The sequence below is a fragment of the Mustela erminea genome, chromosome 5 (genome assembly GCF_009829155.1).
Source record: "Mustela erminea isolate mMusErm1 chromosome 5, mMusErm1.Pri, whole genome shotgun sequence".
NCBI classification, from domain to species: domain Eukaryota; kingdom Metazoa; phylum Chordata; class Mammalia; order Carnivora; family Mustelidae; genus Mustela; species Mustela erminea.
The window spans coordinates 49203120-49229097 of NC_045618.1; the positions used below are offsets into that span (position 1 = coordinate 49203120).

Below are 25978 nucleotides of genomic sequence, written 5' to 3' on the forward strand. Positions count from 1 at the left end.
TGGACTCCGAGTACCAGTAAAACTAAACAAAGTTGTTTTTGACGGGAACTGATAGGCCAACTGGAGCCACACCAGGAGCCTGGCTTGCCGCCCCTCCACCCTGGGCACTGATGATGGAGGGGGTAGATCCACAATGTTTGGGCTGCTCTCCTGGGGACCGGGGCCAAAGTGACATCGGCTGCTGCTCCCTTTTTCAGAAGCATATCTGTCTTTTTAAAAAGCACCAGTCAGTCCCAAGAAGGGATGGAAGACACAGCCCTGAGCTTGAGCACCCCTCCAGGCTAAGGTGAAGGCCACTGTCCAGCTACCAGGTGGGGCAGTCATCGTCCCAAATGCCGTGAAGCGTGCTGGCCAACACACGTCCACAGCTACTGTCGGCCAACAGCTCCCCGGGGAATGCTCACTCTAGCCTAGGGGCGGCTGCCACAAGTCCATTTTCATTGCTCCCCACCACTGCTCAGCCCTGTCCCGAATCCTCCATGCAGGCCCAAGACCTCTGCAGTCTCCTCTTGTGTGAGTTTTCCTCTGGCTCCCTGTGGGGCAGTCCCTAGGGGCCCCTTTCTGAGCCCCAGACACCCTTGCTTCCTCCCGCCTCGGGACCTTTGCCCCTGCTGCTTTTCTGCCTGAGCCTCTCTGAGGAAATGGATTTCTCACCTTCTGAGAATCTGTGCTAAGAACCAGTACCTGCTGGCTTCTTCCTGCTTTAGTTTACTTCCCGGCCCTCTGACTTAGGTACTCACAGTCTCCTCCACTTAGATTATGATAACAACACAGATAGCATTCACTAGGTACCAAACACTCTTCTAAATTTATTTCATCCTCCCAATACCTTTTTTTTTTTTTAAAGATTTTTATTTATTTATTTGAGAGCGAGACAGTGAGAGAGAGCATGAGCAAGGAGAAGGTCAGAGGGAGAAGCAGACTCCCCGTGGAGCTGGGAGCCCGATGCGGGACTGGATCCCGGGACTCCGGGATCATGACCTGAGCTGAAGGCAGTTGTCCAACCAACTGAGCCACCCAGGTGTCCCTCCCAACACCCTTTTGAAGTAAGCACATTATATTCTCATTTTACAGGTGAAGAAACTGAGGCACTGGTTGGAAACCAGCAGGGGTTGCACAGCTAGGAATGGCAGGGAGGCACTCCAGCCCCTTGCCGCCTGCCTCCATCAAGCCTCCTCTCCCCTGTCAGCCCCCGCCCCCTCACTTGAATTCCTCGCCCTCAGTGCTCTCACCCAGGCTTGACCCCTCCCACTCCCTGCTTCTTAAACCCTCCCCAGTCCCAGGTCCTAAGCCCTAAATCCTGCTCACTAGAGAGCTGATCAGTGAACCCCTGGGCTTAACACGTAGAATACAAGGAACCAGCTGTGCCGGAAGGAGGCAGCCAGAGTCCCAAGGACCTTGAAAGCACCAGACTAGCGGTGACAGCAAGAAGAAGCCCCTCGGAGGAGCCTGAGGGTGAAGGCCTCACAGCATCCCTCCGTGTGCCCAGACCCGGCCTCTGCTCACTCCACGGGCCCTGGTCTGGGCTGCAGTCGCACCTGTGTAAGCAAACACTTTCGTTTTCCTTGGATGCTATGAGCTTGGATGGGGGCGAGGGAGTGGAAATGTGACCCGAACTCGCTCAGATTGTCTCCCTCTTCTCAATTTTACATGGGCCCCAAGAATCTTCACTTCAGTTTGTTTAAAAGCCAATCACACAGATAGGGGCAGCGGGGTGTGGGGTGGGGGAGAGGGGTGCGGCCCAGCACGGTGTGGCAGCAGAAAGACCCAGAAACTAGCTTGAGCAAAAAGAAATGATAAAGTGGACTTCTGGCCCCTGGGGAAGACGATATAACATTTCCAAAGTGAGACAGAAATGAGGTTTCAATGTCTGACTGTTTTGCCCCATCGGCATGGCTGTCCCCTCTGCCTGGCCTGGGCAAATCAGGAAAGTTTGGTGATTCTCACTCTGCTACCAGTCCAGTCACCTTTCCCTTCTGCCCCAAGGCCATTGTTCCAAAGACAAGGCATCCAAGAAGACAATGCCAGGTTTGGGGACAGGGTTGGCAAGTCCCCAGGGCACCCCCTAGTCTAGGCTCCTGCGATAGGGGCTAATAAGATCTAAGAGAAGGGCTAGGAGGAGGGAGCATGTGGTCCCCTCATCAGAGAAGCTTCTTGCCCATTGAGGGAAGAAGGCCTGCACTAGAGAAAAGATAGGCCCAGCCTAAGGTGTCCTCTGGCTCTGGGGAAGAAGCCGGGACCCTGCGCCCCGGGGTCCCGTTGCCCTCCAAGAAACCTAGTAACTGCACATTCCCTCAGGAAGCCCTCAGGAGGGTGGGGATCTGGGCTCTGACCTTGGGAGCCCCTGGCAGGTGGGGAAAATGTGCAGTCCTTCCCCTGTGGGTAGCTATTTGAACAACAGAGCAATTGCACTGTCCTGCAAGCTTCTCTTGGGCAGCAGCTCAGCCCATACCTCCACTGGTGTGGATGTCGAATGACTCTTTGTTAAGTGTGGGGTTAAACCTATACCCTGAGCAGAATGGATTTCCTACATCATATCCCAGTGCCAAGACCCTGAGCAACAGAAGAACAAGGACTGGGTTTCATTTATCTTTTCATTCCTAACAAAGGCTTTGGGACCCAGTAGGTGCTCAGTAAAATGTGTGGAAACGAAGTGGACCATTTAGCTCTGCCTAACAACAATACAAAACAGACACTGTGGAGCATTCCTGCTGGCCTTGGGGCTGGGCCATAGGAGGCAGAAATTAAAGTGAGCCAGCTCCCAGCTGAGGTCTTACAAGGCTTTGTTTCTGTTTGTTCACTTGCACTTCTGCCATGGATATCAGAAGTATTTCACTCAGGCTAACTCACTGACGCCAGGAAAAGGATGAAGGCTATCTGGAGCTGAGCTGCCCTAGCCAGCCCTGCCTGAGATCGGCCATCCCCAGGATGTCTGAACAAGCCCAGGGAGACCAGAAGGGCTACTCGGTTGAACTTAGTTTAGGTCCGCTGGTGTCAGATATATGAACTACATGATTATTGGGTGTCACTCAGATTTTGGTGGTTATTTGTTATGCGGCATCATTGAAACAATTGGTAACTGATTTGGTCTGGCTCTTAAAGGATGGACAGTCAGGGAGGGGAAGGAACGGTTTCATAGCATGATTGACAAAGACACACAAGAGGGAGGCTGGGGGGTCTGTGGGGGACTCGTGATCTCGAGGGTAGCAGTCTGATCATTCCCTTTGCAAGGGCTCACGGGGAAGGCTGGAGTAAGGCCGGGCTGGACCGTGTCCTCACCTGTCAGGGAACAGTGTGGCCCAGCCAGCAGGTCATGACCTAAGCCATGCAGCCAGCCTTAGAACAGCGCCGCTGTGCCTAGTCAGGGCACAGAATGGCAGACGCAGGGGCAGCAGACAGACAGACAGACAAGCCCTGAGCATCAAGGCATCTGGGCTCTAGGTAGGGTCTATGCAGTCAACAAACTCTCCACAACACGAGGGCCCTCCTGTACCTCATTTTCCTTCCTCCCAATCACCAGGGCTCCTGACCCACTATCACCCCTCCCAGACAACTGAAAGGAGTAGCAAATTTGTTATCAGGGATGCGAAATGTATTCGGATTTTATTTTTCTGAGCAAGCAGGGATTTTAGAGATCACGTCTCTAAGTCTAGCAGTCTCCCAACTTTACTTTTTTGCAGTGAATCCCAGCTTTTTTGAACACAATCAACACATGAAATGCAGATACAAGAGGTTGAGGTTGGGGTTAGGGTGAGGGATAAGGAGTACCTCTTCACCCCCAGTGAACGTCCTAATTCCTTGGAACCCTGGGGTATCCTGGAACATAGTGTGAGCACCACTTGATCAGGTTTAAGACTCTCATTGTCATAGGTGAAAGAGCAAAGGCTAGGAGAGGGGTGGGGATTTGTGCAAGGTCACTGGCTTTTCCTCATGCCCATCTTTATTCACTGCCAGGCCTTCTGCATGACTTTTCTCTTCAGTCCTTCAATTCAATAAAGGTGTATTTGAGTCTGTGAGGGTGTCGGTTCCACGCTTAGTAGCAGGGACACAAAGTTGACAAGACAAGACTTGTGGTCTTCAGATCAGAGTCAACAGTCATGTGGGCGACCCAATGGTCATGTGGGCTGGTCAGCAGAGCCCAAAGTGAGGCCCAGAGAAAGTTGGACCAGGCCGGTGTGATCTGGGTTCTAATCCCAGCATTGTCACTCACTTGGACCATGTGTCCGTGGAGAGTCCTTATGCCTCTGTGGGCCTCAGTTTCCCCATCTGTAAAATGAGAGGGTTCTGCTCCCTGCCCTCTAAGGCCCTGTCCCCATGCACGTCAGTAAGTTTCTCTTGGGCAAAAGCACAGCCAGCTTCCAGCTGTCGGCACGCGAGCATCTGTCTTGAGGCTTTGCAAACAATTTAGAATCGGAGGCCCGGCAGTGTGGAGGAATGCAAACTCATCTCAATGTTGGCCAGAGCCAAACACATGTAGGAAGGGAACTCTCCAGGCAAAAATGATGATATTTTGCATTCCCGAGCCAAAGAGAAGGACAGAAGAGAACTGTCATGGAGCGCTCCGAGTGTGCAGGGCCAGCTCCCTCTCCTTGCCTGAACCCTGGAGACCGGGCCTCAGGGCCTCTTTTCCTTGGCTGCGGCCGGCAGCCGGCCCAGCTGCCAGAGAGGTGGCCTTGGTGGGGGTCCAGGCCATGTGGTCCCCTTTCCAGGAAAGCACAGCCCTGCCCCATCGTGGGACTGTGCTGCTGAAACCCCAGGGAGGAGATCGGGAGTCTGCAGCAGGGGACACCGTGGCTGCCTCTGGAATTCTCTCACTTCAGAATTGGGGATGCCGGGCTTTGGGCACTAGCTCCCTGAGTACACAGCTACGTGGCCTTGGAATGACGGATGCTTCTCTCTCCCCAGGATCTTCTAGGAATGGAAGTAATGATCCCAGTGAAGGCACTGGGGAGAACTGGCTGGAGGACCCCCACCGAGGTCAAAAGCCAGAGGAGGGGCTCCTGACAATTCAGAAAAAGCAACCTGGTAATATAGTTCCCACCTCTTGAGAGCTAGGCCTGCTCTGGTAAGCAGAAGGAGGCCAGGCAGTAGGAGCCTTGGGTTCTTCCCAGGCTTCTGCCACCCACTGGCTGAACCTTGAACAAGGCGTTTCTCTCTGGACCCAGTTTCCCCTTATCAAAAATGAGGACGCTGGACCGGGTGGCCTAAGAACCTTGACAGTCGGGATGTTCTGAGTCTGTGTGGCCCTTTGCCTCTGGATTCACTTCCAAATCCATCTCCCATTGGAGGGGAGAGGCGGCAGATGGGCACTGGGCACCCCAAGAGGGCAAGCTGATGGTCATTGCCCCCCCCAAGTCCCTGGCTTCTGGGACTGGGGCCATTGCCTCTCCCCTGTAGCACTTGGGCCCCCCTCACCTTCAAGCCACTTCTGGAAGGGAACTGGAGCCACCTCCCACCTGCCTTCTCTGGCTCAGCACTCAGCTGGCTGACCCCCTGCTACAGTTGGGGGCTGTGATGGGGTGGGGGTGGGCCACAGGCCTGGGGATTCCAAACCAGGTCTGACTGACAGGCTCTGATGGCCCTCTAGAGCTTTCAAGCAAACCTGCCCCAACTCGGGTCTTTCTTCTGGCTGAAGACCAGCTTGTTTTCCCGCCTCCTCCAACCACCTCCTCAGTGCCTTGCTTCTTTACAGAATGACTGCTTTTCAGGAGGCACTTCAGGTCTCTCTGCTAACAAGTCATTATCCCACTGCCTTTTCCTCGGAAAGAAGTCCTATGGAGTCCTATCCCTCCAACCATGAGTGTCACCAGCCAAGCACTGTCCTTCCTCTTCCTTCCCTCTGTTGAAGAAGCAGGAGGGAACATATCTCTGGACGGAATCTCAAATCCCAGCCCCTGCCCCCCTCCCCAATCCCCGTGTGGTGCAGTGGCATGGGGCCCACTGAGGGAGCCTGATGCAATGATTTCACCCGACAGCTCAGAAGAAGGCATGGATTCAGGGGACGCAAACGGCATCCCTCGGAAGGACCATCTCTCTCCTCACACTGGTAGAGAAGGGAGGGAGAAACCTTTGTGTGGAGGCTTCTGTTGCCTTCCGCACAGAATAAGCACACCACTCATGTCTTGGGGCACTCTCTCAGGGCAGTGATCTCATCTGGGAACCAGCATGTCCCCAGCCCACGTTCCCTGCTGCTTCTGTCATCGAGCCACTCTGGGCAAGCCAGCAGCCATCTCCTGGGTAGCTGTGGCCACCTGCCCCCGTCCCAGGAGGAAGGGCCCCAGGTCAATGTGTATGTTCATGTCTTTTAGGATGTTACATGTATGAAAAAAGAGCACATTGGAATCAGACCGCTTCCTCTTGGGTACAGTGAGGGGGTCTAGACATTGTCCCTGGGTGAGTTCTGGGTTCCCCTTGAATCTTGTGTCCTGAAAAGCCTTCCTATGTGTACAGAGGTAGATAAAAGCTTCCATATTCATGATCTCATTGGGTCCAGACTGCTTCTAACACACTGTCTACCCAGAAGGAACACTATGGATCTCACCTGCCTACCTCTGTCCCCTATTCCAGTCTTCTTGTCTCATCTCAAAGCTCAGACATTCTCTGTCCTGTTCCCTTAGGGTCCTAATGCTTGCTGATGTGTGACTCAGCACAAATTAGAAGTAATCAGACATGGGCTGGGCGGCTGTATGGGGTCCTGAGGGCCCCTGGCTACTGGGGGTTACCGAGGAGAGCCAACACTTACATGGGGCTGGGGGTGGGGGATGCTGTGGGCTCAAAGAGAGACACTTGCATAAGCATCTTGCAAGGGGAGTGGGGAGGAGTCTGTGCTGGCAAAAGCCAGAGCTGTCCTTTTTATTTTTTTGAGAAATCGGGAGTTTGCCAATGTGCTGGTTAAGCAGATGTCAAGCTCATGGAAAACAGGCCTAAAAATTGAAAACAGCAAACACCGAACTGAAATTTGCTGTAATTAACATTGTTTTCGCTCCCAGCCTTGGACAGCCATCTCGTGCCCTCAGGGGATTACCTCCTTCAGGAATAAGACTCACAATTTCATGAAAGCCAGTGCATTTTTCTGCCTTACATCATTTACTCCTTTTTCTAGCCAGGGAAAGGGATCAAAATGGACTGCTTTCCTTAAGATTTTCAAAAACAGCTGTGAAGGAGATACAAAAACACACTGATATCGGTGTTATGAATCTCTGTGTTGCAAGTTCACATCAAGCACAACAAAGCCTAGATCAACTAACCCCCTCCCCTCAATACGCAAACTGCAAGCTGCCTGGAGGACCACAGCCAAGAGATATGAACCCAAAATACACCTGTAGGATCCAGCCGAGGGAGTGGGCCTTGGGCCGCTGCCTTTCTCCACTCACCCCAAAGTGACTGAGGCTTTTGTGAACCCTAGATCACACCCAGCCCAGCCCTGCCCTCTGCACCCCATGCTTAATGCCCAGCTGCCGCAGGCATTTTCATTTGAATGTCTCCTGGCATCTCACTTCATGTGACCAAAAAGTTGCCTTAGGTTTTCCCTCCTCAATAGGCTTTCTCTCCAAAGACTCCCCATTTCACGACCTGGAGTTACCAGCCACCTGACTGTTCAAGTCAAAGACTGGGAAGTCAGTCCCCTGGCAGCAAATCCTATAGGCTCTGCCCCCTCAATTCCCTAGAATGAGTCCCCTCTTATCTATTTCCTCCTATGCCACCCACACCGAGTCATTCTCATTCTTGTGTGCCTGGACCTTTTCGAGAGCCTTCCATTCGGTCCCTCACTTCTACCTGCGCTCAACTCCAAGCTATGCTCTTCACAGCAGCGAGAGTGATCCTGGCACTTTCCTGCTAAAAACCTTCCAGGGTCCTCCCACAGCATTCAGGGTGATTCCAGACCCTTCCCCGGGGCTCACCAGGCCCTGCAGGCTCTGTCTGTTCCAGCACCACCATCTTCTTCACTTTCTACTTCCAGCCACACTGACTTCCTCCCTGCTCCTCAAACCCACAGAGTTCTTTCCACCTCGGGGCCTTTGTACGTGCTGTTCCTTTGGTCAGGAACATTATTCTCCATGATCTTTGCTCAGCCAGCTCCTTCTTAACTTCCAGTGTTAATGTCCCAGCCTCAGAGAAATCTCCCCTTGCCATGCCATGGAGAACCCTTATTCTCCCTCACAGCATCTTCCTTATGTCTTTTACAAATAAAGATAATTACAGTTGGTTATAAGAGCTATTTGCTCACTTGGACACGGTTTCCTCTGCCCCTAGAGTTTCATCTCTACAGGGAAAGGGACCAGTGGTGTGCTGGGGAGACCACGCTCATGGAGCTGAATGTGTGCAGTCTTCCCTTTCAGTGATGTCACGGTGGTTTTTAACGGACCACAGCGGGAGGATTTACACCATGATATTTGGCAAATGCTACAAATAGGGACTCTTCCCATCTCCTTCCAAGAGCCAGAACGAGTTGTTAAACATTTATCAGCACTCTCCTGGAAGGGACTGTATCTGTCTCCCTACCTTATCCTCAGCATCTGGAAAAATGCCTAGCACACAATAAATACTCAATATGCATTTGTTGAAAGATATGGGGATGAATAAAAGCATTCAGGCCTCCAAGAGTCTCATACGCTAACCCTGCCAACAAGAAATAGAAGGGGAATGCGAGCCTTGGATCCTCAGAGAGGGAGAGAACTTCAGAGTACTGATTCTGACTCCAGAAGCTCTGGTTCTAATCCCAGCATAGCTTTTAACTTGTTTTACATCTTGGACGGGTTTCTTCTTCTTCCTGACTCTGCTCTCTTATCTGTAAAAGGCACACACTGGACTAGCTACTCTATTAATGTACACTGTTAACACTTGACCCCCTACTGTCCCCCAGTCACTGCACTGCACTACACAACTGCAGAGGGTGCTGTTTCTATTGTAGTTGATCAAGTTATGTAGTGCACAGTCTGCACAGCTGTACGTGGCGGCCCTGCCCACTCTGGTCCTGGCCACTGGCCATTTCAAAGAAAGCTGAATTGGACACTGAGTTCCTCCCTTTCCTGACATACTAACCAGCTCAAAGAGCTCAGACAGTTTGGTTTTGGTTTTCCAGTTCCTAAGATTATTTCCTGCTTGTCATGGGGGTGTGGATCAAGAGCCCTGTACATCCAGGGTTAGCCCCAGCCCAGGGAGTGTTTGGGCAAAATAAGAGAAAGACAAGGCTTAGGATATGCAATTTGTGGCAGGGCTTTCCCTTGGAAGAGAGGAAGCAGTGCAGTGGAACCCAGAGAACTGCTCTGCCTGTCTGCCCCTGGTCTTTGAATACGAACTAAAAAAAGGAATTGTGGAGGCCTTCCCTTCCAAGCCTGCAGGCCTGCCCTACAGTGGACACACCCACACCCATCTGAAAAGTTCTCTGGCGGTACAGAGCTCAACATAGACCCAAGCAGAACCCAAGTTAAGCTGGATACTATTGGCTAGGCTTGATGGGGGTGGAGGGTACCAGGGAGTGGAAGTGTTTGGCTCCTGGAAGCTTATGCAGAAGCCCTCTCTTTGGGTTTTTGTGTATGTCCATTCCTTATGGTTCCAAAACTCTCTACTGTTTATTGTCCCTTTTAGGTCCTTAGAAGAGTCAAGGGCTCACGACTCCATGTGCCTTTGCTAGAAAGCAAAGGTTTGCCTTGTGGGGTGGTGGGCTTCCTGTCCCTGGAGGGATGCAAGCCAAGAATGGCCGCTTGTCTGGGTCAGGCTCTACATTTCCTCTCAGCAGATACTTGGTACTGAGGCCTTGTAAGAGGCCCCTGGGGCCTAGGACTGCTCATGGACCTGCAGTAGGGGAAGGGCCAACCATGCAGTGGGTCCACCCACACTCTAGATGAACTTCTTTTGAAAGACAGTCCCCGTGGTCAACTTTCTCATGTTACACATGGCCTTTATAGTCCAAGTTGAGCTTCTGGCTCAGGAGTGTTCATAGAAGCAAGAGCTGTTAGAATCGTGGAAGCCAAACACTTCAGAAGTGATTGGATGGAAGTCCTAAGAGGATACATGGCTCCCTTAAGTTTAGTACAGGAGCATGAACTCGACCTAGAGGTCATCATCAGTAAGCCAATGCTTCTTCATGACCTCCGACTCAGAGGGGTAGTGAGAGATGTAATTCAGCCCTGGGCTTTGGTTCCACATCTGTAAGATTCAGGGTTGGTTCAGACTGGCCTGCTTGGGTCAAGTCATCACTGGTTTCAAGCAGCCTCTCCTAAAAAATCAGTAAGGATCATGGCAGACCACTCTTCCCAGGCCCACCCCCATCAGCAGTGGGAACCAGGCCAGCAGGGCCACTGCCAAGTCAGGCAGCTCTGCAAAAGCCCCAGGGTGGGCTGAGCACGAGGGAAAATGGCCACCTCTGTGCCCAGACACCTACCAGCTTCTCTAGACTCCTCCTAGTGAAAGCCAGAGGGGAGCTGGCCCTTGATGAGACCTCAACCAGGGCAAATCACGCCACAGATGAATGGAGTCCAGGTCTGTCTCAAAAAATCCCCCAGTCCAACTTGACCCCGTCCCAGCAGATACGGGGGTATTTGTCTTTCCTGAGCACTGCACAGTGTAAGCCAGTGGCCCCCAAACCATGGCGTCATGGGCGGAAAAATTTTACATGGGACAAGAGTGAACTTGAATACTCAACGACTCATGTGTTTCTTTAGTGGATAGTAAAAAATGGCAAGCCAATGAAAGCTTAGGTTTCATGGAGATTTTTGCTTTGGATTGGGGTAAATAAAATGAAGCTGATTGCAAGTCAATTTAAAGAAAATTATTAAGTGAAAACCATCAGCGTGTTGCACAGGTAAGGCCAAAGTCATGTGAGAGGTATACGGAAAGCAGGAAGGAAATGGGCTTTGAGATGATCAAACCTGGATTTGGATCTGGGTTCTCTTGTTCAATGGCAGTTTTGTGACCTTGGACGAGTCACATAAGCCTCTTGGGATTGCGGTCATTGGAGTTGGACAGCCCAGGTTCGAGTCAGGCTATGACTTTATTCTCCGGGTGATCTTGGGTAAGCTACTTAACTTTTACAGGCTTCCGTTTTCTCATCTTTAAAATGGGGGACATAGCACCCCTCTTACAGGACTATAGAGACAATGAGTCCTTAAAACGAAGCCTGATTCATGGAAGCCCTCAATGAATGTTAGCAAGTATTATTATTGCTAAATGTAATAAAGGAACATTTACTGAGCTCCTCACCCCTGCCAGACATTTTGGGGTAATCAGCATCATTCCTAATTTTTCATACTCATCCTACATGGTAAGCATTCCAATTTCCATGATACAATCTAAAGAGAAGTGACTTGCCCAAGGTCACACACTTCGTAAGTGTCGGGGCCAGGAATCACACCCCAAGTCACTGCAACATGCTACTCATGTGAACCATGTTGACTCAGACTCAGTCTTTCCACCCTTACAATGGGTTTCACATGCTCTCCCAAGCCCCCCAGGGCACATTGTGGTCTGGTAGTGCCCAGGGATTGGAGCATAACCTAGGGCCTACCGTTCAGTCCCTGCCATCTTCTCTGGGCACTGCCAGGCCCTCCTTGGGTACTAAATGACATGGTTGTGTCCCGCGGTACGTGGACAATGTCTGAATCACCAACCTTCTGTGGGGAACGAAGCATTTTGAACTTGTCCTCCACCCGCCTTGTTTCCTGGGAAGTCCCATTATATACGTAGGTTTGCACTGTGTAAAATCAAGCCCTTTCCCACGTCTCCTCGTGTCCTGCCTGAGTCACAGTAATAATAATACTGAATAGCATGGGACCAGCTGGGCCAACCCGGGCTGCCTACTATGAACTGCTCTGCTCCTTCCAGGCCCTCCTCTCTTCAAGAGACCCTCTTCCACCACCTTGTCCTGTCCATCTGAAACTGCCACTAACTTCTTCTTGTCTGGAAAGAAAGCCTTTAACATAATAGCCAATGGCTTTGGAAACCTCAAGACCGTGCGCAAGCCCCCTAGGGGACTGGCCTTATAAGAAAGGGGATCGTAACCTCAGAGGGGATTAATGAACGGGATTTCAGGCTATTGCAGGCCTGGATGAGTTTTCATTGATTCATTGATTCATTCCACAACTATTTATTGCTTGCCGGCTCTAGCCAGGCCTGCTCTGGACCCCGGGGGCCCAGAAGCCAACACAGCATATGAGAATCCTTGCTCTCACGATTATGTTCTGTTGGAGGAGACAGACAATGAACAGGGTGAGTAAATAAATCGGTGATGATGCTAAAGAATGAGAAATAAGCTCAGAGAAGCGGAGGCTGGGCGGGTGTTGATGTCGGTGCGTGCATGCGGCGGAGGTCGGAAGTTTCGTTGGCCCTGCTGGGAAAGGCTTCCAGGAGTGGGTGATGCTGGAGTAAGGGCCTGAAGGATGTGACAGAAGCTCTTTGGAGAAAAGCATTCCAGGAAGAAGGAAGAGCAAGTGCAGAGCCCAGGATGCTCGGCTTGGAGAACCTTCCAGAGACTGTGTGGGTGGGGCAGAAGGAGCACGTGGGGGAGGAGCCAAAGATGAGGTCAGAAAGGCAGGGAAGCCAGATCACAAGGGGCCTCTTACTCAAAGGAAGAAGGGAGCCCTGGAGGGCTTGGAGCAGAGGTGACATGATCTGACCTACATTCTAGCGGCACCCCTCTGCCGACGACGGGGGAGGGGCCTCAAGGGACAAGGGCAGATGCTGGGAGACCAGTTAGGTGGTTGTTGCCATGGGCCATTGGAGCCTTTCTGGGGGTCCCACAGTAGCCTCCTGACCCCTGCCCGCCCCCTAGTCCCTAGTCCTCCAGGACGAGCGAGCAGAGATGGGTAGGCAGAGGGCAGACCAGAGCTTTCCCGGCACGGATAATGTGGGACCTGGGAACTCCCGGGCTGGGGTGTAGCAGGGGAGAATGAGTTTGAAGACGAGCTAGAACGCAGGCAGCAGCACGCCGAAAAGAGAAAAGAGCAGGAACATTCTTGGTGACCATTAGGACGCATTCGGGACTGTCGCGGGGTCCCCTTGCCGAGCCTGCCAGCGTCTCTGCCCCTGGCTGGCCTCACCGTCAGCAGCAAGCACATTCCACAGCTGACGCTTGGCTTGTGGTCTGGCCTGGCCTTCTTCCTTGGTTTCTTCTGCTCTGAAGGGCTTTAAAAAAAAATAAAAATCTGGGTTCTCTTTAAGTTTGGGGCATGAATCACTGCTTCTGGGCCTGGGAAGGGGATGGGAGGCAGGAGGCCCCATCTGCGGGTGCCCCCTCTCACGTAGGCCTGTGTCTCACTGAGCACATTTATGTGATAAGCTCCCACTCAAAACCCTCGGGCTCGGTCGGACTCACTCTCAAGCTCCTGGCCAACCTTCCCAGCCGGCCTGGGGCTGCCTCCACCTGCCCCCAAAGCCCCACCAAGTCGACATGTCTCAAACAGACTTGACTTCTTTCCCTCCAGCCTCTTCTTCTCAGGCCAGTGCCACCAGCTGTTGGCCTCCCTGACAAACTAGGTGACTAGGCCCTGCTCCGTTCTGTGCCTCCCAAGCTCACGCCTCTTCTTCCATCTCACCCCCTTTCCGTCAGGCTCTGGTGTCCCCCGTCCCTTGCCTGGGTTGCTACCATGCCATCTTATCATTCTACCCACTCCAGTATTCATTCTCTTCTCCCCCTCATGACTTCTCAAAACACAGATTCGAACATGCCACTACCCTCCCTCAAAAACCTTCAGTGGCTCCCTAGCTGCCAAATCCAATGCCTTAGCTGGCCTTCAGGTCCTCTCTCAGGGTCCTAGCCTTCTTGCAGTTCCTTGTGTCATACCCTCCAGCATCCTGTTGACCAACATCAGGCGTTTGCCCAGATCCACTTGCTACCCTTCCTGCATTTGCAACCTCTTGCTCAACTCTCAAATCCCAGGGTCTTTTATCTGTACCTGGAAGAGCCTTTAGTGCATCTTCCCTTATGTTATTTACCCGAAGATCCTATCCCTCCCACTCAACCATAAGCCCACAGAAGGACAGGTCGCATCTCTTGTCTTTTGTCCACTAGAGCACCTAGCACGGGGCCTGACTCATATAGGCTCCTGTGTTAGGACCTCCTGGGCAGGGGGCATTGCAGAGAAATGCAACACGTTCGTCTTGCCCTTAGATAGCTTTCTGTTTACTTGGAGAGACAGTGCTTACGTATTTAATACATATTAATTGAGTGTCGACTGTGGCACCTGGGAGAGCTGGGGACACAGGGTCTGGTCGGGGAGGTGGTCTCCGCTGTCAGTCCAGTGCAGGAAGATGTTCAAGCTGTCACAGGACTGTGTGGTGCGTGGAGAGCAGGGGTCTGGATATCAGACGGGCCTCCAAGGTCGGACTGTGGGGATGAGGTGAGGCTTCCGGGAGGAACTGGTGTCCAAGTGGAGACCTGAAGAATGAGTGGGAGGCAGCCAGGAGAAAGGAGGACGTGGAATGTGAACTAAGGAACAACCTGAATGCAGGTCAGAAAGAGCTGGTGTGTCTGAAACACAAGGAAGCCCAGTCTGCTGGGGGTGCTAGAGGGCCATGGGGGTGATCCTCAAGGTGAGTCCTAAGCATAGGCCAAGGCCAGCTTTTCACGGTCTGCTTAGCTCTCTTACAGTCTGGACTCAACCTAATGGCAATAGGGAGCCATTGAAGGTTGTAAGCAGCGGAGTGACCACACTGCTTCGTGTTTTAGCTTTACTCTGGCTGCTATTGAGAAAGGTCTGACGGGTGGGAACAAGAGAGACAAAGACACCCAAGCTGGACTGGGGCCTCAGGGAGGACCCAGTGCCCTACTGTTCTGCTACCAGGTCTCGCTTCCTGATGGAGCATCCTTTTCCACCCCACCCGGACTTCACTTTGCCTGTGCGCTATCTGGAAAGGCTGGTTTCTTGGGTGTGCGACCTGTGCAACTGCTCAGGGTCTTACACTCAGAAGGGCCCTTGCTTGGTTTAATGCTCCTCTTTGGCCATCCTGGAATTCTTAATCTTTTTAAACAAGGAGCGCTGCATTTTCATTTTGTGCTGGGTTCTACAGGTTATGTAGCTGGTCCTGCATGTGTGGAAAATGGTGTGAATAAACTCAGAGAAGAGCCCTATCTACAAGTTATTTATGGGATGTTATGATTGCCACCAGTTGCTGAATCTGAGGGGCCATTAGCTCCAGGGAAAGACCAATTCTGGTAGAGGAAGATGGACACTGCTTCGTGACCTTTCTGGCATGAGGAGGGGGCAGTGGTGTGAGGGTCTGGGGGTGGTCTGGCTGAGAGGGAGAACTATGAAAACTGGGGACACAACCAAAGGTCTATAGAGAATGACGTCAATGATCTTATCCCACTTGCCTACCAGAGATGTAGAAATTCTACCATTAGAACTTTATTCCTTTGGCTGAAGCATTTCTTGCTCCTTAAATTAGGTATGGCAGATTAGATTCCTAAGCTCATCTTTGGCCAGAAGACCTGCCCTTGAGTCCCCATGTAACCTTAGGAAAACCTTTAATAGCCTCAGTTTCTCCATCTATCTATCCCATCGGGATCTGAACCCACTTCATCATTTTCTTTTCAAGACCTTCCTCAGGCAAGTCTTCCCAATCTGTAAAGAAATAGGCCCAGGAAATCTGCAGGGTCAGGATTTCTGGTAGCCTAGTCCTGCTGGGTGATGCTACTGGAGGAAGAAAGCTGTCAGCCCCAGCTGTAGAGGCAGGAGCCCCTTCTCTGTGTCATCCTGTTTGGAATCCTGGAGTATGTTCCTATAGCAACTTGCTTAACTCACCCCACATGCCACGTGGAAAAACTTCTGTCTGCTTTAGCATATCACCCAAGCCGCAGACTGGTTTAGTGGGTTGAGTAGCTGGACCATGTGAAGGCAGGTTGCCTGCCTCATCTCTATGGTCTGCTGGCTAGGCTCTGAGCCTGACATCCCACCATGAGCCCCTGGTTCCTTTAGCTCAAGGCACAGCCCTGTTCCAGTGCAAATCCCTTCAGGTAGGACACATGAAGTTGTCATCGCTCATCAGGGCTCTTTAGCCTGAACTAACTCCTTGTTAACAGTCTGGGGCTCAGAGCAGGTTGTGATCAGGTGAAAAGGAGCAGAGACTTGTTCATCCTGGACCCCGAGGATGGACTAGAGAGAGAGTCCGGGGGCAGGTGGAGTGGTCCAGAGTATAGGGCACTTGGGAGGCAGCTGGCAGAGCCTCTCTTGGCCCGAAGCTGTGAGGCAAGGGAGAGCAGCCCCCACCTCCTGAGACCCCATGTGAGCACTGCTTCTCACCCAGCCAGCATCTTGACTGAGAAATCAGTGGCTAGCTGAGTTCAAAGAAGGGAGTTGTCACTTGTGAGCTGGTGCCCCTGTGCGGGTGGCCATTTGAGCGCTGATCTCATTTTCCCAGAGGACAACTCCTTCAGCAAGAGCGTCTTACTCATCTTTCAATGCTCTCCAGGCCCATTTCCCAAAGAAATGTCATGAATGGATTAAATCAGAGCTGCGGCTTGGGGATCAGGCAATCCCGACACTACCTCTTACTCTATCGGCATGACCTTGGGTGAACCATTGACTCCTCCCGTGTAACCCGGTGACCACAGTAGTGACCTCGTGCGGCAGTAGCCAGGCCTAAGTGAGATGCGAGAAAGGGCTTCACACCGCGGCTGGCATCTGTCAAATAATAAACGATGGGAAGGGTAAGAACTGGTCCTGGTAGCTGAGGGCTTCCTGGATGCTGGATGCTACTGTAAGCATGGATGGGGATGGGCCACGAAGAGATTATCTAACGTCTGGCATAGAGCCACGGGTGAAGTCGTTGTTGTCCCCATTTTACAGAGGAAGAAAAATGAGGCCCAGAGGGGCTTATCCAGGGTCACCCAAGGAGAAAGGATTTGGATCTGGGCTGTTGGGCTCCTGGGCCCTTCGTGTAGTGATTGTTCCTGCTGCTCAGGAAGCATGCAAGTGAAAAAAGAAATGAGGGGTGGAGACAGGGAGACAGTGTGACTCCCCCACCGATTTTCCCTCCATGTGGGATTTTATTCATGCTGTGACTCAGATCATAAGACACAGTATGAAAGCCCTCTGTGGAATGTTTTGGGAGTTTATTCACTTTGGGTTTACAAGATCACCAACTACAGGCTCTCTCCTCTCCTCTCCTTCTGGGCTTTCAGCTAAGAATTGGTACAGTTAGGATTTACACGATGGGGGTTGGGTATGGTCCCCACCCAGACCACAGCTCCCTCTAGCAAGCCTTCCATACCGAGGAGATGTGGGTGTCTTCGGAGCTCTCAATTGTTTGGGGGAAGATGGTTTCAAATGGCTGTCCATCCTTGATGGTAGCTAACAGTTGGGTGGTAGTGTGTGTGTGGGGGGGTATAGGGGCGTGAAGTGACGGGGGTCAGCAGAAATACCATTTTGAAATGCATTGGTGCATGTTAAAAGTTTGTTTTGTAGCTGACCTTCTCTGAGTCTGCTGGATGCCATGACATACCCCAACGGGATAAAGGCCATATATGACAAACACATAACCAACCTCATGCTCAACAGTGAAAAGCTTTTCCTCTAAGATTTGAAATGAGACAAGAATGACCAACTTTGTCACCTTTATCCAACATAGTATCCAAAATCCTAGCTACAGTAATCAGACAAGAAAAAGAAATAAAAGGTCTCCCAACTGATAAAAAAGAAGTAAAACCGTCACTGTTGGCAAATGAGAGGAATTATATAGAAAACCCTAGAGAGTCCCCTCAAAACCCACAAAAACTAGTAGAGCTAATAAATGAATACAGCAAATTTGCAGGATATAAAATATATAGAAATCTGTTACATTTGCATACACTAGTAATGAGCTAGCAGAAAGAGAAATTAAGAACACAATCTCTTTTGTAATTGTGTCAAATAGAATAAAACACCTAACAAATTTACCCAAGGAGGTAAAAGAACTCTACTCTGACAACTGTAAGACATTGATGAAAGACACTGAGGATTGGGGCACCTGGGTGTTTCATTCTGTTGACCATCCTACTCTTGATTTTGGCTCAGGTCATGACCTCTGGGTGGTGAGATCGAGCCCTGTGCTGGACTCCACTCTGGGCATGGAGCCTGCTTAAAATTCACTCTCTCACACTGTTAGTGGGAATGCAAACTGCTGTAGACACTCTGGAAAATGTATAAAGTTTCCTCAAAAAGTTAAAAACAGAACTATCCTACAACCCAGTAATTGCATTACTAGGTATTTATCCAAAGGATACAAAAATAATGATTCAAAGGGACACATTCACAACAATGTGTATAGCAGCACTATCTACAATAGCCAAAATATGGAAAGAGCCTAGCTGTCTTTCGACAGGTGAATGGATAAAAAAGATGTGGTTTAGATATGCAATGGAATATTACTCAGCCAGCAAAAAGAATGAAATTGTGCCATTTGCAACGACATGGATGGAGCTAGGGAGTACTATGCTAAGCGAAATAAGTCAGAGAAAGACAAATACTGTATGATTTCACTCATATGTGGAATTTAAAAAACAAAAGAGATGAACATAGGGTAAGGGAAGGAAAAATAAAAGAGATAGAAACAAAGACAGAGGTAAACCATAAGGGACTCTTAACTATAGGAAACAAACTGAGGGCTTCTGGAGGGGAAGTGGCTGGGGGGATGGGGTAACTAGGTGATGGGCGTTAAGGAGGGCACTGGATGCAGTGAGCACTGGGTGTTGTATGCAACTGATGAATCATTAAATTCTACCCCTGAAACTGATAATACACTATATGTTAACTAAAGTGAACTTAAATAAAATAAAATAAATTTAAAAAGATTGTTTCTCCCTCTCTCCCTCCTTCTTGCTCTCTCTCTCTCAGAAGAAAAAAAGAAAAAAGAAAAGAAAGAAAGCAAGAGAGAGATTACAGATGACACAAATAAGTGAAAAATATAGTATATTCATAGATTGGGAGAATTAATATTGTTAAAATGCCCATACTACTCAAAGCAATCTACAGATCCAATGTAATCTCTATCAAAATACCAATGGCATTACTCACAGAACTAGAATAATCCTTAAATTTGTGTGGAGCCACAAAAGTCTCAAATAGCCCGACAATCTTGAGAGAGAAGAACAAAGCTGGAGGTATCACAATCCTGGATTTCAAACTATCCCACAAAGCTGTAATAATCAAAACCATGTAGCACTGGCACAAAGATAGACACACAGATCGGTGGGACAGAACAGGGAGCCCAGAAATAAACCCACATTTATATGGTCAATTAATCCATGACAAAGGAGCAAGAACATCCAATAGGAAAAAGATAGTTTCTTCAATAAATGGAGTCCGGACAACCAGACAGCTACATGGAAGGAAGGAAGGTAGGCAAAAAAGAAAAGAAAGAAAGAGGGAAAGGAAGGAAGGAAAAGAAAGAAAAGAAAAAGAGAAAGAAAAAAGAAGGAGAGAGAGAAGGTGGGAGAGGGGAAGGAAGGAAGACAGGGGAGAGAGGAAATGCACCATTTTCTTATACCATATACAAAACAAACTTAAAACGGATGATAGGCCTAAATGTACGTCCTGAAACCATAAAACTCCTAAAGGAAAATAGGCAGTAAACTCCTGTACCTTGGTCTGAGCAATATTTGGGGGGGAGGGGCAGTCTGTCTCCAGATGGAAGGACAAGAGAAGCAAAAATAAACAATTGGGACGACATCAAACTAAAAACTTCAGCCCAGTGAAGTAAACCACCCACAAAATGAAAACCATCAACACCTACTAAATGGGAGAAAACATTTGTAAATGATATATCTGACGAGGGGTTAATACCCAAAATACATACGAAGTCATACAACTCAACATTTTTTAAAAAAATGAACAATCTGATTTTTAAATAGGCAGATATACGGAATAGACCTTTTTCCAAAAAGGACATCCAGATGGCCAACAGACACATGAAGAGATGCTCACCATCACGCCTCATAGGGGAAACGCAATTCCAAACCACACTCCGCAATCACCTCACACCTGTCAGAACGGCTAGAATCAAAAAGACAAGGAGTAACCAGTGTTGGAGAGGATGTGGAGAAAAAGGGAACCCCCGTGCACTGTTGGTGGGAGTGCTAACTGGGGCAGCCCCTGCGGGAGACAGTACGGAGTTTCCTCAAAAAGTGACAAATAGAGCTTCTCTATGAGCCAGCAATTCTACTGTTGGGTGTTTACTCCCCTGAAATGAAAACACTCATATGAAAAGACAAATGTCCTCCCATGCCCATTGCAGCATTATTTACAGTAGCCAAAATATGGAAGCCGCCTAAATGTCCACTGAATGGATAAAGAAGATGTGGCGTACATACACCATGGAGGATTACTCAACCATAAAAAGCAATGGCATCTTACCACTCACAACAACACGGGTAATACCCGCAGGGTGTTGGGCTAAAGGGAAATAAGTCAGTCGGAGACAAATACCTTATGGTTTCGTTCACAGGTGGAATCTAAAAAACAAAGCAAACGAACAAACAAACCAAAATGGAAATAGACTCCGAAATACAGAGAATCAACTGGTTGGCTAGGGGGTAAGGGGGTGGAGGGATGGACCGAGCAGGCAAAAGGGATGAAGAGGTACAAACTTCCAGTTATAAAAATAAATAAGTCATGGAGATGAAAAGTACAGCACCGGGAACATCATAATATTGTCACCACTTTATATGATGACAGATGGTAGCGGCCCTTATCCTGGTGAGCATTTTGTAATGTATATCAATGTTGAATCACTATGTTGTAGCCTGGAATTAATAGAATATTGCATACCAATTTTGCTTTTATTTAGAACAAAACAAAACAAAACAAAACATTACCATTAAAAAAAAAAAAAAAAAAGAGTCAAGCCCGCTGAAAAGAAAGTTTTGTCCTAAGCAACAAGAGGAGAGGATGGAAGGGAAGTTCCCTGCTGCTGGAGGAAGCTTCCACTACAGGAGGGGAGAGAAAGAGCTGCAGAGAGGTCATAAAGAAGGTGAGTCACCGTCTGAATGCCTTAAGGCCCATGGCCCTGTGTGTGTGGGTGAGGACAAGGAGAACAGCCTGGAGATAGCCCATCTCTGAGGGTCCGGGGTGGGGTGGATGGGCTATGGGGTATAAGTAGAAAGAAGGTGAGACTCTACTCCTGTCCCTTCAGGGCCCTATGTGGAAGGGCTTCCATGCGGAAGGATCTAGAAGCTCTTCAGCTGGTGATGGTAGCAGAGAGGCTTGCCTGACAAGCTCCCAGCAGGGAGGGACAAGCTTCATCTCTTGCTCTGCTCTTCCAAAGCGGGAGAGTAGGGCTTACATCCTTTTAGTCTTTGCACATTCCTGCTGCCTAGTCCTGTGTTTTTTCCAGACAAGGTTATCCTGCTGGAAATGAAATGTCATGGTTTTTCTCTGCTCCACAAAATGCCACAAGGCACTCACACTAAGATCACACTGACTCCATGGCAAATCAATCAATCAATCAATCAATCCCTGAACTCCCATGATGATCAAGACTTTGGGCCAGGTCTTTCGGAGAAGAGCTGGGAAAGTTTGGGTTTCCTGGGCCCTTGGCATGTATGCCCCTCTGAGCCTCCAACCTCAGCCCTCCCTTTACACTTCTCTTTGGGACTGGGGCTTGGCAGTTTCATCTCCGTGCACCCTCCCATCCCTTACTAAACGGTCAGTATCTTGAGTGCTACTGTTGCTGCTGATGATGGAAAACAGAGACAACCTCCTTGAATACATAATGTGTGCTGGGACTTTCCAAGCCCTTAATTTACACTTACTCATTTAATCTTTGGTTAACTCTGTAAGTTCTATTACTTTCATCCCCATTTTGCAGGTGAGAAAGCTGAGGCACAGAACCACTTAGTAGTTTGCCAAGAGTACAGAGTCCTAACTGGCAGAGCCCAGACCCAGTCCAGGCTGTGAGACCACAGCGCCTTCACCCCCACACTGTGCCTAATCTCCCTGTGTGCCTTTATGGGGCTTGGCAGATTACAGATGCTCCGTGAAGACTGAGGTTTTAAAAAGAATCATCATGCATCCGGGCACCTGGGGGCCTCCATGGCTGAAGCATCCCACTCTTGGCTTCAGCTCAGGTCATGATCTCATGATCCTGAGATGAACCCCTGTGTGGAGCTCTGTGCTCAGCACGGAGTCTGCTTTCTTTCCTCCTCTCCCTCTGACCTTCCCTGACACTCACACACACATTCTCTCTCTCTAAAATAGATAAATAAATCTTAAGAAAAGAATCGTCACTCATCAACCCTTACTACAGATGTGTTATGATAGAAACTTCTTATCAATGGAGCTGCTATCTCTGGATGTCAGCTATAGAAGTCTTTGTCCTTGTCTATTTCTTTTTTCTCTTGCTTTCTTGGTAGCTTTGTCCACCCATCAGCCTGCCCAGCTTGTAGCAGAAGCTCTGGCAAGACAGAGGCTCTGAACTCATAATGGTTTCAGTGCAGACTCCCTCCCAACTTGGCTTGTGATAGGTCCCCTGTTCCCCTGCTCAGCCAAACTGTGCCGTCACCAGCAGGCACGCTTCCTGGTAATTCTCACATTGGATCCATGTGATACACAATTGGGAGATGGATATCAATCTTGCTCCGGAGCCACGGGAATGGATTCATCGACCCCACGACCTTTCCAATTTTCAGAGTCCAAACTAGGGTCACCCTTGTGGTTTTATAATATCCACCTTTTTGTTCTTTGATTAGTCCCTGGAAATAACACTCTAACTTACTAATCAACCGACTTCAAGACCCTGTTAAAATGATACCTCCGCCTTCAGGAAGCCTTCCTTGCAAATGCAAGTGAAATTGAATTTCTTGTTTGAACCATGGCTCTTAGTCTCTCTGTGCCATTCACTCCCTTCTCACTCTGTTTAACTTCGCCTGGCCTTGCCTCATTCCCAGCGCCAGGCAGGGCCCAGATAGCACACATACTTCATCCCCACCCCCAGTTTCTTGCAAGCAGATGTCGTTCCAACATTGATTGATATGTTTAATGAATCCCATATTTTAAGAACCCAAAACTGACCAGACAGAACTCAAGGGCGGTTTTCTCCATTTAAAGGGAATTCTGAGTCACAAATTCTGTCCCTGTCCTTCACCCCACTCCCCTAGCGCACACCCCCCTCCCTCACCACCGTTCCTGCTTGACTAACAACAACAGGAACAACCATTGCTTCTGTTCTGCTGTGCACCCAGCCCGAGTTAAGGGCTTTACTGACAGTGCCTCACACAATTATCTGGAGAAGTTTATGAACTCAGTCTGAATTTCCATCTCCATTCCACAGAGAAGGAAACCTGTGGAGAGATTGCATAATGTACTCAAGGTTGTACAGCTAGTGGAAAACAGAGCCAGAATGGAAAACACGTTCTGACTGCAAAGACTTCTCCCTCAGTCCCTTGAGGTTCAGACTGACTCTAGCCATTCCATCTCAGGGTCTGGTGGGATGGGTCCTCCTATCTGGAGTCACACAGGGGCACACTCCCTTTTCCTACGGAGGGATCCCCTTGTGATCAGAAGACAGTTCCTGGAGTTCTCTTCCCCCCTAAGTGACACAGAATGGGCTTCACCTCTGGCAGCTGGTTTCTAGATGAATACTTGCCTGGTGGCAGCTCTTCCTTTGTCCTCCAGAACACCCCTTTCCTCCAACAACTTAAAGCGTTAACGTTTACTTTGTGGTTCTAGGATCTGGACTGAACTCCATCAGCCAGAGACATTTTCAACTACAGCCCCTCCCAGAAGCTCTGCTATAGACCAATGGGGGCGGGGGGTGCACTTGTTTCCGAGGTACCCCCGGACAGCGGTGAGTGAGCCGGGCTGGGGGGTCTCCACCTGTGCTTCCTGATGGCTCCTCTCTCGCTGCCTCCATATCCGACCCCCGGTCCCGGACCCAGCCCCAGCCCGGAACCCATGCGGAAGGGAAGGCGAGACCGGGGGGGCCAGTACCCGCGGCTGGCGCTGGTCCCCACCGGGGCACTCGGCTGCGCAAATGAGAGGCCCCGAAAGCTGTCGCCGCTGGTAGAACGGCGCTACAGGTACGGGTCTGGCCGGGGCGCCGGGAGTGGAGAAGCGCAGTCTGGTTGCCCCAGTGCGGAGAGCCTAGGGTTGGCCTCTAGCTGTGGGTCGTGCGCCCTGCGGACAGAGGTCCCCGCCGCGCCCCGACACCTGGATTGCATTAGGCGAGCGGCGCGCCTCTCAGCGACGGCGGCTTCTCCAGATTACTGAATAACTGCATAATTCGGAGCGCGGGTTGCCCCGTCCCTACCCCAAGCATCAGGTAACTTTTCCCCGGGCCCTGGCTGCGGAGCTGCCCCAGTCTCCTTTGGCCCGGCCGGCGACCGCTCGCCACCGCTTAGGGCCGCCGCCCTGGGGCTTCGTCCGTCCCCGGACGGAGGGATTCTGGGCAGCTCGCGGCGCCCAGGTCCCCCAGCCCTTCCGGGCCTCCGTGTCGTGCTCCCCGAACTTCAGGCGGCTCCCTCCGCTGGCAGGAGGCGGCCGAGGCGGCGCTTGCTCCGCGCCTCGCGTCCCCTCCCAGCGCGGGCCACGCGCCCTCCGCCTCCCGGGACGCTCGAGTGTCCCCAGCGGGGCGCCTGGAGTGGCCAGCGTGTCCCGCGGAGCCGCCAGCCCTCCGCGCTCCTCTTCCGCCCTTCCCCAACTCTTCCCCAACTCTTCCCCACACGCCAAACTCTCGGCTCCTAGCCGTCCGGCCGCGCCTCCCTCTGTTGCGGAGCTTGGCGGAGCCGCTAGACTGCAGCCACTTTCCGGGGGATCCCGGTCCCCCACCCCGGCGGCCAAGCTCCGACCCTGTGAGGGGCTCCCACGGGCACGCGGAGGCAAGGGGGCAACGTACCTGGCCACAGGCTGAGCGCCCAGGCCACCAGGAGACCCCTGGGCAGGTCCATGGCATGCGGCGCGGCGGCGGGGGCCGGGTGCGGGGCGACGGGGTAGCGAGCCCGAGCGGCAGCCTCCTCGCGGGTGCCCCGAGCCTGCACTGTGCGCCGCGCGCCCGGCTCCCTGACAGCCGCCGCTCTTGCGGAGGAAGTGGGAGGGCTCGCGCCGCGGGGAGGGGCGCGCGGACACGCTCGCGCCGGGCTCCAGGCCAGTCTCGGCCCTTCTGCCACCTGGGCCGGCGGCGTGCAGCGCCCGGGCGCCGTCCCCGCACGCCTAGACCCGCGCCCCCACTCCACCTCTGCGGGGGAGAGCTGGTGCGACGCCCCCCTCCACGCTCCGCTACCGAATTCCACGTCACTGCAGGAAGAGTGGCTTATATTCCCATTTCCCAGAGGGAAGAGCTTTACAGAGCTCCGAGGGGTTATCTCAGGTGACCCGGGGACACCGGGCCACGACTCAGGCCTCCGTGGGCCCAGTAGAGCAGATGTCCCTCCAAGTCAATTCTGAAACGTCCCCCCTGCGGGCCCGCCGCGGGGAGCTTGGAATGTAAAGGGCCCAGTGCTTCTTCTGACCTGCACTCTGGCTGCTTCCTACCTGAGGCACCCCAACGCAACCAGGAGGAACCCGTGCCTACATCTGTAACAGAGAAGCTCTTCTTTGGAACGCAGCTGCCTTCCTTCCCAGTAGTTCTACCCCGGACAGTTAAATCCCATGCACGTTTGCTGCACCAACTTTAAAATGGGACCCAGACCCCAACTGGTGAGTGCGGAGGCTGCCCTGTCCCGCAAGGGAGAGAACTGAGGCACAGGGTGGGATGGCCCAGGTTGTGAAAGCTAGAGCAGGCATCCCGCCTCACCTCCTCCCGAAAGCCTTCCTTCACCACCTCCCAAACCCAGATCCGCACCAGGGTACATGTCCGTTCTCTCTCTCTCTCCCCTTCACTGAACTTCTTAGTAGAGAAACTATGCCTCAGTTGGTAGAAGCATTAACTTTTCTCTCCTAGTCCAGACCGAAAACTCCATTAAGGTAGAAATCCCTGTTTGGTTCACCGCTGAGCATCCAGGAACACATAGTAGGATGGATGGTTGGATGAATAGGTGAACCAGCACAGGTGATGTGAGGGGAGGCTCAGA

The 25978-nt window shown here is 51.2% G+C and overlaps 1 protein-coding gene across 1 annotated transcript in view; it reads right to left on the reverse strand.

The window, feature by feature from the left end:
• The window catches only part of ITGA11 (integrin subunit alpha 11), a 114429-nt gene extending 89444 nt beyond the window's left edge, over positions 1–24985 (reverse strand). Inside the window, exon 1 of the mRNA XM_032343008.1 lies at positions 24805–24985. Coding sequence (XP_032198899.1) covers positions 24805–24856 — 52 coding nt within the window. The 5' untranslated portion in view covers positions 24857–24985. The remainder of the gene's footprint in view (positions 1–24804) is intronic.
• Between the last annotated feature and the right edge of the window lie 993 nt (positions 24986–25978).